The sequence below is a fragment of the Oryzias melastigma genome, linkage group LG8 (genome assembly GCF_002922805.2).
Source record: "Oryzias melastigma strain HK-1 linkage group LG8, ASM292280v2, whole genome shotgun sequence".
Lineage (NCBI taxonomy): Eukaryota > Metazoa > Chordata > Actinopteri > Beloniformes > Adrianichthyidae > Oryzias > Oryzias melastigma.
In genome coordinates this window covers 15,534,665-15,548,340 of record NC_050519.1, presented here as the reverse complement: position 1 = coordinate 15,548,340, position 13,676 = coordinate 15,534,665, and the positions used below count along the sequence as shown (strand labels likewise).

General features: G+C 38.8%; 1 protein-coding gene across 1 annotated transcript; it reads right to left on the bottom strand.

Moving 5' to 3' along the window:
• Positions 1-501: 501 nt before the first annotated feature.
• nptx1l (neuronal pentraxin 1 like) lies at positions 502-4,708 on the bottom strand. Its single transcript, XM_024273133.2, has 5 exons — positions 3,764-4,708; positions 3,060-3,267; positions 2,443-2,687; positions 2,184-2,363; positions 502-1,644 (listed from the first exon to the last, which is right to left on the bottom strand). Exons 1-5 carry the CDS (start codon positions 4,208-4,210, stop codon positions 1,423-1,425), a joined length of 1,302 nt encoding a protein of 433 aa, XP_024128901.1. The 5' UTR covers positions 4,211-4,708; the 3' UTR covers positions 502-1,422.
• Positions 4,709-13,676: the final 8,968 nt, after the last annotated feature.

The window sequence follows — 13,676 nt, the reverse complement described above, 5'->3', positions numbered from 1 at the left end:
GACACATTTGTCAAGAGTTTAATGAAAAAAGATTTCTTCTTAAATATAAAAAACCTGATATTTTTTGCTCAAATTAAGATTGTTTTTAAAGATGTAGAAATTATGGTTCAAGAAATAAGTTACTATTATATAATGGTAATTCCTTTCCTTTATACAAAGTGAAAATAAAGTTAATTAACTTATTTGGTGATATTTTAGGTTAAAATGCTAATTTTTTCCTATAAAAAAAAGTTAAAAAAAACTGAAATTCTTCCTTTTTCGTGTTTCGTATGTTTTTTGATCAGATATAATTACATTAAATGCAAATACGTCACATTTTTGTGACTTCACATCCACACCACTTTTACATTTTTATTTGCAATCTTTCTAGAATTTGCAGACTTGATAAATTTCCCAAAAGTGTCTCTTTTATTATTATTATTATTATTATTATTTTTATATATATATCTCTGGTCCACTTCAGCATGTACGCATGGAAAAATAGTTATGTTTACACCTGCACATGATTGAAGTATCACAATTTATTACAAAAACTAGAACTTTTCTCTCAACGTTGCCATGCGTTAAGCATATACATATATATATATTTATTTATTTATAACATTAAAGTAGAAAACTTAAACCTAAAGAAAGGATATTAAAAGCAGAGATCAGAGATGCTGGCGCAGCATTACAGAAGTTAAGACATGCTCTAACTGTACAGAGGACATTCCCACCGAAGGTCAAACGAGTGTAAAAGGCGCCATCATCATCATCAATGAATTGCATGTTACGATCCGGCCAGCTGTTGGTCAAAGTGTTACCACCAACGTCTCCTTTGAAAACCTAATCACAAGAGAAGAAACACAAAATGCACAAAAACACTCTGCAACGAAATGAGAAATGTGTGCTGAGATCTTTTTCTGCAGCCCAAAGGCACTCAGGCTCCAAAAGTTGGCAATGAATAAACATCGTTCTTCACGCGAAACCACGTCAAGCAGGTGGAGAGAAGAGAAGAGTGACAGAGAAACATTCAAAACCCTCCTAGATGAGTCCACCGTCTTCACAGTGAAAATCCCTGGCAGTCGAGACAGAAAAGACATTTGAAGAAGTCGGCTGCTTTGCTGAACTGCGTGACATCGGATTTCTAAGAACTACGCCACCTCCCACTGTGCGTTTGGTCCTTCGCTCGCAGGGAGCAATCATCGCTCTCAGCCTCCAATCGACCCGACGTGGATTCAAGCACCCCCAAGAGGCCGAAATGTCCCTGTTTCAGCGCTCCGTCCCACACGGGAATCAGGTGGCGGTGGGGGGATCATCCACAAACTACGTTTTCAAATATCTAAAACAATTTCCCGATTGTTTATCCTGATCTGTCTACGTTGTTTACCAACCGCTGTGGCTTTTGCAAAAAGAAAAATCACCAAACTTCTCGTTCCCCTTTCAGTTCAGCTGACGGCAGGCCTCAAAAGTCCACTTGGAGGCGCCGCCATAAATGTCAAGGCTCGTCTCCATCCAGGCAAAAACGTTGCCCACTTGAGCTTTGCTGCTGCAGGTCGCTAGATTATAAATCTCCTCCACGGACAGTTTTTTATCCCAGATGTGGAAATTTGCCAAGTCTCCGACAAAGGCTTGTGTGGCGTCAAATCCGCCGCCGTAGGTGTCCTGCGGTAAACGAAACAGATGAAAGTGAGGATGATGAAGCAAATAAATAAATAAACGACATAAACTGGTGTGAGTATTTAAAGTCCACTCCTATGAAAATCCTGTTTTTGAGTTTTAAACGTGTCATTTTTCTTATGAAAGAGAACAAATGTAATAAGAAATTATTTCATTTCCGAGTATTTCTTCTTTTAAATTGCCGTCAACCAAATTGTCTGTTTGAATTAATGATCCTTCTTTACGTCACAACAGCTCAAGCGAGAGAGACACAGAGCTATCATAATCAGAGAGGAGGGATCAGGGGCGGGGCTGCTCAGCTCAAAAAGCCACGCCCCCTCAGAAACGGAGGCTTCAGATCAACATGAAACATGACATTTAGGTTGTGGGATTTTGGTTAAAAACTTCATAATCATAATTTAATCACCACAGAGAATGTTTTTTTAAATAAAAAAATGTCATAGGGGGACTTTAAATAAAAAACATGAGTTTTAGTACAATATTCAAACATAAATAACTCTAATAAAGATGGAAACTGTCTTTACCTGCTCTTGGCCCAGAATCAGCAGCCCCTGTGGTTTGATAGGATGATACGGCGCCAGGTTCTCTCCGCTTCCCCTCTTGACACCATCTTGGAAAGCTTCCCAAACGCCATCCCGAGTTGTCCAGGTCACGCAAATATGATGCCACTTCCCGTCGTTGATAAGAAATGGCAGCTTTGCCACCTTCAAGGAAACAAAATGACCGAAAACGTCAGACTAATACACTGAAAACTTGCATCTCTGAGCAGCAAACCCGCCATACCTTATCATTGATGAGGATCTCCATCGGGTTGTTTCCCCACTCTATGAGGACCAGCTCGTTGGCCTGACCGGGAACTGCGTAGGAGAAAGGCGTTCCCACCCCAGGAGACGCATTGGACTTCAGCCACATGCACACGGTCAGGGCGTACATCTCTGGCAGACTCTTCTTGACTTTTGCATACATGTAGTTGGTTCTGAGGGGGAATGTGAGCTGGAATTTATCCAGAGGTCTGCTTTCCCTTTGGCCTGAAAGATAAAAGATAAACTATTATCTATTTTTCCTGTATTTGTTGAAGCTGAAGAATCCCTTGTGGTGGATTTACTGAGTTACACAATAAATCCACAGCAGTGTGGCTTCAGATCTGCTTTAATCTCGCACAATTAATCCAACCATGGAGTGATGGATTTGTTACTCTTCATCTCATCTTTTCTTCTTTTTCCTTCACACCTCTTTATGTCACTGCTGCACAGTGCGTCCCAATGCAAATTACGCAGGGATTAGATGAAAACGCTGCGTTTCAGCTTTAATATTTTAATTAAAAATTTAGCATCATTTTTATTTTCTTGGTTATCGTCTCCCTCTCTCGCCACACTTCATGGAAAACTCCTCCCACGTACCTTTCTCCAGGTCGGTGATCCTCTGGTGTAAGGACGTGAGCGTGGACTCCACTCTCCCACGCTGCTCCGTCTCATTCCGGAGTCCGGGCTTCCCCTCCTCGATGCTGTTGACCCGGGACAGCACCTGCTTCTCCAAGTCGTTGATTTTACTCTGGAGCAGATCCTTGAGGCTGTTGGCCTGCACCGAGCTGTTGCTTCTGCTGAATTGCTGTTAGGAGATCAAATGGGTGGGAGGTTATTCTTGCAGAAAATTAAGCCTATTAGACAGGGGAGGAGCTAGAACGTTTTATATGGGGAGGTGGGAACAGAATTTGGAACAATATTTAACACTGGATCAATTTTTGAAATTTGTTACATTTAAAATAATTAGCTTTCATCAAATTGTATTTCTGAGTTGATAGTTTACTCAACTTAAAACTTCAATTTGGAAAAAAAAACATAATAGTTTTAAATGTAACAAATTACATTTTTAACTTTTTACAGTGTATTTAACATTTACAATACTTAAATAGGCTTGTATTTAAGATTTCTTAAATTTTGTTTTTAATTATACTAATACTGACCCAAATATTTGGGAGGCAAAGGGATTTGCTAAAGGAGCAGGGGTCCCCCTGTCCCCCCATAGCTACGCCCCTGCTATAATTTGTGTTACTCTAAATAATGAACCAAAAGGCACAAAGATGTATCCATAGACATCAGCCTACCTCCAGATTCTCTAATCTCTGCTTCAGAGACTGTAACGTCTGTGACAGCTGCGCCAAAGTGTCAGCGGGGCCCCTGGACACGTCCCCCATTGTGTTTTTGGTCCCAGACTCCTTCCTTCTCCCCCCGGGCCGCGCGTCCCCGGGCTCCACGCCACTCTGGCTCTCGCAGCGGGCCAACTTCGAGGTCAGTTCCCTGATAGTTTCTTTTTGGTTAATAATCGTCTCCTTCTGCTGCAGAACCGTCTCCCGCAGCTGCATGACAGTAGTTTTCAGGTCGTCTCCCGGCACGCTGTTCTGCAGCGTGGCTGCGCAAATGTCCACATCCTTGGGCACGGAGGTGCAGATGAACTGAGTCTGTCCTCCAAAGTCTTGGGAGAAAGTCTGCCAAAGCGCGCAGGAAAGTAGAAGGAGCGTCCAGCAGAATCCTCCGCGGCTCGCCTGCATCATGCTGCCTGGCTCTGGCTCGCTGCTCGTCCGCTTCACAAATGTTGCTTGATGCGCTCGCGCTCGCGTCCCCTCTGTCTTGATGTTGCGCTCGTCCTGTGCCAGCCGCTTTTATAGCGCGCGCCCGGTTCTGCGCAGAGAGGCTCTACCGCATCACGACCCTGAGGGGCGGGAATCGCTCTGTCCCCGTTTAAACGTCTGCGCAGGACGCGTCACATTCAGAAGAGTTCTGCTTTCAGCCTCCCGCCGCTTTAATCTTTTATCACTTCGACTGTTTGTCATTTCTGGCTTTGTATTATTCATCCAAAAAAAAAAAAAAAGCGGATTTGTTGGGGAAGAGGGTTGCTTCTGTGTGGTGGGGGGCAAACAGAGGCAGTTGTGTGTTTGTTTTGTGGTCACAGATCCTCAAACACAAAGTGGATCAGGTCCCGCACATTCAGCACCACGGACAGCTCCACTCAGCAGCAGCTCACGCTCCCTCCAGTTTGACTTTTACTTTACTGAGATCCACATTTGACTCAAAAACGGAGTTAGACTTTAAGACATGTAAAAGTTGAAAACAGTTTTAGACTTTATATAAAAAACACACTAATAAAACTGGTATTGTTTTTAACGTGTTTTTTAGCATCATTCTCGTGATCGAAGACTCAAAAATTAAGCTTAAAATTGCACATCTGAGTATCTCTTTATTCAAATCGAATCAGGAGCAGATGAAAAAATACAGTTTCAAAGAGCTTTTTTGGGATTCTGCTCCGCTCCATTCTGATGCATCCACTTGTAGACAAATCCATTCATGTACGTCTTCATTTACCTCGTCCGAGCTGGAATCTGGATCCGAAGTGTACTGCCGGATAATCCAAAAATGGTACAACATTTTTGTTGCATCGGTTATGTTAGGTTGGAGTTTTGAGAGGCTGTAAGCGAGTGGGAGAGAGTGTAAACAGAGGGATGATGGGATATAAGATAAGACTTACTCCACAACTCAAACGTGATTTTCTGTTCATGTTTTTAAAGGAAGGCTCAAGACCTACCTTTTAAAAGTGGCTTTTAGTTAAAATTTTGAAAGTTATTTGATATTGTAATTGTTTTATGCACTCTTTTTACTCAATTTGATACTTTTTATTTTACTTTTATTGTTTTTTGTCTAGTCTGTTTACTTATTTACTTGTCTGGTTATTTATATCTGTAGTTATTTATTTTCTCTATTCTATTTTACTCCTTTTACATTTTTAACTCCAGTGTCTTCCTCTGAGGGATCCTCCACATCAGCGATTGACCCCTCTCAGTGAACGGGGTCGCTGCAGTGGGACCTCCCGGGTCTGGCTCTTTGCTGGGATCTGGGGGGGGTCCTGTGGCGGTGTATTCTGTAAACTTAATTGGGGGTCACTGATGTAGACAAGTCCCTAAAATAATGTTTCCTCACTTCAGTACAAAGCCAGATTTCTATACTTTCCATTATTTTACTCATTATTATTATTTATGTATTTATCTTTTTTTTCTACCATGGTGTGTGAATGTGTTTGTGCTTGTGTGTGTTGGGGGGGGGTTGAGATCATTGTTTGGGTGAGCATGTCTTGTTCTTTGTTTTTGAATTTGATTATGTTTTTATGTAAGCACTTTGAGTAAAATCTTTTTTTTTTTAAAGTTTGATTTGATTTAATGCCCCTGCAGCTCTGCAGAACTATGTTCTACACCGTTTGTTTTATTTTTGGTCAAAAATGACATAATTTTAATTAAAATTCCATTAAGGAACACTTTTACAATTGATCAAAAGATGATCGGAGTGGGACTTTGAGATATCTCTAAAATCTTCATTTTTTTAAGGTTTAAAATGTCATCTCCTAATTCTACTGTCGTTTACTTTTTATTTTTGTTTCATTTTTAAATCTTTCTGTTGTCTTAAGATTTTAGGGAAGCAAAATTTAATTTCTTTGTATGGATGTACAGTAAATATAAGAAAATGAACAATAATCGACTTAATAAATTTGCTGTAAATTCAATCTTTAAACATTACCAAAAATACATTTTTCATGTTCATAGATTTCCGTTTAAGTGACTGAATCTTTTATTTTTTTTTACTTTTTGTATAAGTGGTGAAATTAGACTTGCAGAGATGAACTCAATGTACGCACGAGCGAGCACATGCATGTGGAACAGGCCGCATGTGACAATAGGACGGCAGGTGGATAAGGTTAAAAAGGCCGTGGGATAATTACTGTCATTCATACAGAGTCACTGACTGTTTTGGGACAGCACGTGCCCGTTTGCAGGCCAGGAAGTAAATCTAAATGATTACACGGATTTCAAAGCAGAGAATCAGATTTGAAAGCTGCAAAACCTACCAAGAATCCATTACTATATCACAGATTAATGCGTCTTCTTCAATGTCATCCTCTGAAATGCAAATATAGTCGCCTTTTGTCATTTTGTTTAGTTTTATCCTTTAGTATTAGTGTTTTGTCCTCATATTTTGTGCTTATTAATGTGTTTTATATTTTTATTGTTATGTATATATTTGTTTGAACTTTTTTATCTTTTCCTACTGAAAAAAATGCAGTAATTTTCTATTTAATCGTTTTTATCTTTGTTTTGTCTCCTCTTTTATAGCATCAGAAACTCACTTTTACAGTTAAGAAAGCAGCATCTCAATGTAATGCACCAATCTAACAACGGTGCAGGGCTAGAAACATGACATAACTACACTTTCCTGCATTTCTGTGTTGTTTCTCTCAGCCCTGAACCTTTGTGTGTGGATTACAGTTGATTTAAGTGATGCAACATCTAAAAGGAATGAAAGAGGGGCCAGATTTAGTGATGTTGCTCTCCAATCTTAATCCAAAGTTGATGGGCCACCTTTGATATTACAGAAAATAAAAAAGAGAAGCTTACAGGAACCAAAGACAAGAGCGTCTTTTCAGCTTTTCAGTGCGTAAAAGAAGTCACTCACAAATAGAAGTGATGGTGATGTAACAGTTCAGGCAGAGTCGATGTTTATCTGGAGAGTTTCAAGGATGAATGATAGAAAAAAAAAGAGGAAAAGCGAGATCAAAGGTCAAAAATAACCCACCGTTTCAGTAAGCCTTGTTTGAAATCCAGTGGAAAGAAATCACATTAGAGCAAATAGTGAATAAAGAAACAGAACCCCCCCCCCTTTTCCTCCCAGCACAGAGGAGGGATTTAAGGTTATTGCTGCTGGATGAAATATAGACAAGGAGAAAGAACCAAACTTTATGAGATATGGTGCAATTCCGAACCCTCATTTTTGCCCTCTCCCACCGCCAAAACTCATTGAGCTCCAAGGAAACAACTTTTCCTCATTATAGTGCAACATCCACCACAAATACAATGTTTCCTGCTCACATAATTGACCATAAAGACAAGAGTATAGGCGAAAATGCTTTTAAAAGAGTTAAAATAGGTCTGCAGGTTTTATTCTAATTAGACGGTTTCAGAAAAAGCTGCATAATCAGACACTCAATCTACCACCAACGTGGCTCTGCAGAGCGTGCAGAGTCTTACATTATGAATTCATCATTCAGGGCTTCCCCCGCAAACAAGTCTTGGAACTAAACCATATGTGTTTTCTTGTTGCACCTCTGCACCAACACCTACCACTCACCCCCATGTATTCTCTGGAAGCACCCTGTTGTTTTACAGCTTTACGGCCTCTCACATTTACACCCTGCGAGGCACGAACACACAACTTAGGCAGAGAACAGATTTTGTTGTGATGTAGTTCCAAAAAAAATGGTTGAATTTTCAATGATGTTTGCTGCTGTTTTTCATGAAAAAATAATGAGGTTTGGATGACACGATTACTTATTTTGCCGGTCATTTTTCTTGATACAAAGATGATAACACTCTCTGTGAGGTGATTTCATCATTATTTAAAACAAAAAAACAAAAACACGATTTTTCATTCTGGTTTTTTAAAGTCTAGCTCAAATTGTGAGTTGAGCAGCATTCTTTTAAGAACACAATCCACCATGAGGGAAACACATTCAATAACTCAAGTCATCAGCGGAGTAAAACTTTATTTTATAGACCAAAATGTACAAAAAAAGTTAAAAAAATAAAAGATTGTAAGGTGCACGATCTATTTTCAAACTTTTGCCACATATAAACCATAAGACAAATTAAGTAAGACAAAAAGGTCAAAAATGAGTCCATCAGTCAGTCAGACTTTTTTTAAGTAAACACAGTAACTAGAACTTGTTTGGGACACGCTATACATTAAATACATTACCTATGTTAGCATATTTAAAACACCTGTAGTTTCCGACCTTGTTTGCAACACATACAAATACAGACGGATAACATTAAAAATGTTATTTTGACTATACTAAATCTAAACCTTGTTAGTAATGCATGAAGAAAAAAAACAGTCCAACAACGCTACACGTTATCTGCGTTAGAATTGTTCACCTTATTGGTGCATTCACAATACCTGAGACTTCCACTCTTGTTTACAACACATTAAAAACAGACTGATACAGCTAAAGCAATGCTAACTCCCAAACCTGTTACTGATACAGCTAAAGCAATGCTAACTCCCAAACCTGTTAGTAACACTCAAAAATAAAAGCACAGTCCAACACGTTAGCCATGTCAGAAGCATTAGCCGCATTAGCAACATTGCCAAAGTTAGCAACGTTAGCATTTTCACAGAACCTGTAACCGACGAGATATATCACTAGAGAGGACACACAGGCTTTTTACTCTTGTCCAAGATACATAAAGAGCGACACCATATTGGTCTGGTATAAAAACAATGAGATATGGTTTAGCAGACACTGTAAAATGACCAAAAAATGCTTAATTTTTGTCTGATTTTAAAAAGGAAAAAACTCTGATCATCAGAAAAATAATGCCCGGGTCATGGTAATAATGTTTATGTACAAAGTGCAAAAAATGAGCGACATTTCAAACTTTTTAAAAAATAAACAGGTTATTATATGAACCAGAAACGGTCATGATGTAACAACGCAGGAGTGGCGACACTGGGCTGGAGGCCAAGTGGGTCTTCAAGTGGATCCACCCAGCCGCTATCAGAAGGATGGGGGCACAAACGCGATAGCGGGCAGGCGGTCTTTCATACGCCACATTTCCCAGTCCGCCCACCACACGAAGATTCATCGCTGATGGACTCTTCCCTCTTCACTACTGAGGAAATCCTGGTTAGTTTATTTTTCTCCACTTAGTAATCTTATAACCAGTGAGTCATCTGGTCAGATCTGAGGTCTAACACACATACAAATACCACGGTCATCTTCCATAAATCAAACAAAGATCGGTGCCAGAAAACGTGGAAATAGTGCAGAGTCTAAAGCTACTATTAACTTTTAATAGGCTACAAGATCTAAACTCACTCAGATCTTGTTAAAATGTTTTATAGAAGTTCTCCTTTATCAGCTGACAGCAATAATTTACTACTATTTACTTGTTTTTCCAGCTCTGTTTGTACTTTTGTAACACAGCAGTCAACATGCATCTATACCATTCCAATATGGCGTCCAACTTTACATACGCAACAAGCTAGCATGCCTCCTTTAGTGATATATCTCGTTGTCTGTAACATCCAACCTTGTTTGCAACATATTAAAAATAGACTGTCTAAGCTAACTCCCAACCTTGTTAGTAACACAAAAAAATGGTCCAACACGTTACACGTTAACCATGTTAGAAGTGTGGAATGCATTAGCTACATTAGTTACATTAGCTACGTTAGCATATTCACAGTACCTGTAATTTCCGACCATAAAAAGACACACTGATACCGGTAAAACAAAGTTACTGTGACTCCCAACCTTGTTCGTAACACAAAAAAGTCCAACATCTCAAAATATTAGCCGTGTTAGAAGCAATAGATGCATAAGCTGCATTAGCTACTTCAGCGTATTAACAGTACCTTTAACTTTCAACCTTGTTTGCAACACATAAAAAGACACAATGATACTGCAAAAAACAAAGTTGCTGTAATTGTGCCAACTCCCAACCTTGTTAGTAATATAAAAAAAGGACGCTCTGTCACCGCTGCTCATTAGCCGCATTAGCATATTTACAAAAACACCCAACTTGTTTTGAATCATTGACGGTATAATAGAGCTGGATAGAGTGGGTGTGACATCACCCACAGAAAAGCCTTACCTCTGGCTCCAGCAAAATAAAATCAATTCAGTCCCATTTTCTATGATACGGGTACCGCCATCTTGGAGCCAGGTGACTGTGATTGGTCCGAAATGGTCTGAGTCAATGTTCATTAGGGCAAATACTGTCGCATCTCAGGAGCAAGTCAACGTGAGTATGTGAGTGTGCTGGTCTGTAACAGACTGCCGACCTGTTCAGGGCGCCCCCTGCTGTCAACTAACAGTAGCTCAGTTGGCTCCAGCAGTCCCACAACCCCAAAAGGGTTCATGGGGTTCTGAGTAACCATGGTTAGTCTGTATTTGAACATGGACATTTACTGGATTCAGTTGTTTAACTAGTTTAGACAAAAGGAAAAAAGGATGTTCCTTCAAAACAAAAATGTAATGTTATAACATTGTAAACCCAAACCATAATACTTCCCCAGTCGTGCTTTGAAAAGAACGAATGTGTTTTTGTAAGAAAATGTAAGATTTATTTGCATTTAAATTCACTTTTTGCACTTTTTTCTTTAAGAAGTTGTTCTTTGTTGTATTCCATCCAGAGTAAAATAATAAAAAAAAAATGTTGAAAATTGTTTTAGTTTTATGTTCAAATCAAATGATTAAGGGCTTAAAAACTCTCAACTTAAAGTTTTTAAACCTTTTTTGCATCTTTAAATTTCCCCCTTTTCTCCCCAAGGGATATTTGAGAATGAAACTTCATAAGGGCAACTCAAATGAATAAATAAATAACCTTGACATATTATCATCCACAAACAAATGAATCCCACAAACAAAAATAAACCACAAAAATGTGATAAACTTGGCAGAACCCAAGAAAGATTCAGTAGATAAATTCCTTTCCAAACTTGCTCCAACAGTTTGAACAGTTAAAAATATATTTATACCTTTTTCTCTTTTAAAATATAGTTATATCAATTCTAAGTAAATTAAAGGTTGTGAGTCTTAGTTAAAATTTGAAGACATGCTTAAATTCCACCAAGAACATACGGAAAATGAACCTATAGAATGCAACAAATTGATAGGTTTCACTTTGGTTTGCCGTTTTTTAATGTTTCTGCCAACAAAAGCTGTTACTTTACCATGTTCAAGGCCACAGATTTTTTCTTAACTCATAAAGAAAAAAAAAATCTGCCCATCTGGGGTCACCCGATCCTGAGCACACACACAGGAGCTGAGAACACAACTTGGAGAATGTCATCCAGCTGCAGCAGGAACATCTAAAACACTCAGCCCACAGAGGCTAATTAAGAGAAAAAAAACTTCACTCGTATTTCTTCAAAAGTTTTTCTCCCGGTGGGTCCACAGATGGATGCTTTCCATATATTTACTTATGTATATTTCCCTATGTTTTATAAATGATCCTGATTGAATTATTTTTTCAGTAATCTCAAAATTTGACATATTTTTTTGCTTCTTCTTATAGAATTCTCCCTCTGACGACAAGCTAGCAGCAATTGTTTTCTCTTTTCTGCGTTGAGAGAGGATTTTATTCAAAATCCAACAAATTACTGTCTGATCTAATCCACTGGAAGCTGAGGAGCACTTGAATATTCACAAAAAGCTTTGTAATGCATAACAAAGCAACAGCGCTCTCCTGCTATCAGTCCGTCTTGGCTTTCTTCTGCATTTACAGATTGTAGATGCTGCTGTGATATCCTTCTGTCAGGCGAGTTTGCATTGATACACATTCGTTTACAGCCATGAAGTCACTTTATACTCCTCCTTCTAATCAATCCTAATGTAATCACAATTATCATGTAATTCATATTTTGAAATCAAAGCCTCCAGCAGCGGATTGAGACCGCCACTCTGAACTGTTTGGTTTTTTATGAATGGCCAACAGTTGAGGTCATCCGTGGTTATGGGTTATAAAACCCTGATGATGTAACTGTAAACAGTGTATTTAGCTGTTATCTGAGTTTGGGAGGATTTTGGCTGCTTTACAAAATAGTGACCAAAACCAGGCTTGAAGGGAGAAATGCTGAGATAGTCTATCACGGTGTTTCACTTGGGAGTCTCTGTTTGGTTGTCATTACTTTAAAGGCTCGCTTTCAAGAGTTTCAGGAATTCAAAAAGTTGTTCAAAGTTTGCTCATCTTTCAACAAAAAAGTGGGCATTTTTTTCATTTCATATAATTTCAGTATTTAATGCCATTTTTTCAACTTCCCTTATGGGTGGATATGGACTGTTCATGCAGGTGACTTGCACCAATGGAGCGAAAATGTTCTCACACATTTTTTTTCTACATGCTTGTAGTTCATAGAAGAAACTTAACATGTAAAGTTGAGTAAAGGTGATGTAGGTGAGAGTCTTTTAATAGTATTTTAAGCCCCCAAACCCTTCAAACTGCACAAGCGGTTTGTTAAAGTCATAAATTTTAACTCCTTGCGTGCCTGTTGTGCGCTCTGTGCTTGCAGCTTGACTTTTAGAAATCAAGAAATTAGATGATTAGAGTGTAATTTGTGTGAATATCTTGCTGACGTCATACGGGTGGTGTGCTCAGTGAAGGCCATGTCACACTTCAACGACCTACCTGTCACGCGGCGCCGGTCACCACCCCGAGGAAAGAGGGAGACCCCCACTATATATTCGTCACACAAAACGCGAGTCGCGCATGAACCGAGCGTAATTTTGCATGCAGTTCGTTAGTGATTCATGCGCCAATTACATATTTTTAATTTTTAATATGTGTACTATATGTGTTATAAAAGTAATACATCGGTGGTACATGCAAGAAAAGTTTGTTAGACATGCATGGAACAGACGAGGGAAAATTAAAAGTTTGTGTATCCATCTCACAAAAATCATGTACAATTGCACAAGATTGACGTAATAATTGGATATAAACTACATAAAATACACATAAACTGCATAATTTTCCACCAACCAAAAATTTTGAACAGTTCAAAACCAAATTCATGTAAAGACCCATTGTCCTGATGGACATCTGCGCACGTCAATTGGTTACAAACGCAAGAAACACTTATATCACGGATGAATAATTAAATGGAAAAATAACTCTAAATCAAATTTTTTGGCTGTTGACCTCTATAAATGGGGGTTTAAAAGTGCTGTCTGTTAATTTTTGACAAATTAAAATAAACTTGGTTAATTGTAGAAATACAAAACAGTCTGTGTGCTGCCCCCTACAGGTTGAATCGAGGTATTCCATTTGAATTTCATGATTGTTCAAACCATTGAAGTCCCACGTCATGACCTGCAGCTCCAGTGATGAAAACACTCTTGTTCCCACCTCCACTCCTCTGACTGGATTTTCACATTTCAAATTTTAAAGTTCCATGTTTGGTTACCCTTTAAAT

Bases quoted from the DNA above. Each gene is read 5' to 3' on its own strand.
- nptx1l (XM_024273133.2), bottom strand. From the start codon at position 4,210: ATGATGCAGGCGAGCCGCGGAGGATTCTGCTGGACGCTCCTTCTACTT. The intron at 3,268-3,763 runs GTAGGCTGATGT...ATCTCCTAACAG, and splicing joins AGAGATTAGAGAATCTGGAG to CAATTCAGCAGAAGCAACAG. The intron at 2,364-2,442 runs GTATGGCGGGTT...GTTTCCTTGAAG, and splicing joins AGATCCTCATCAATGATAAG to GTGGCAAAGCTGCCATTTCT.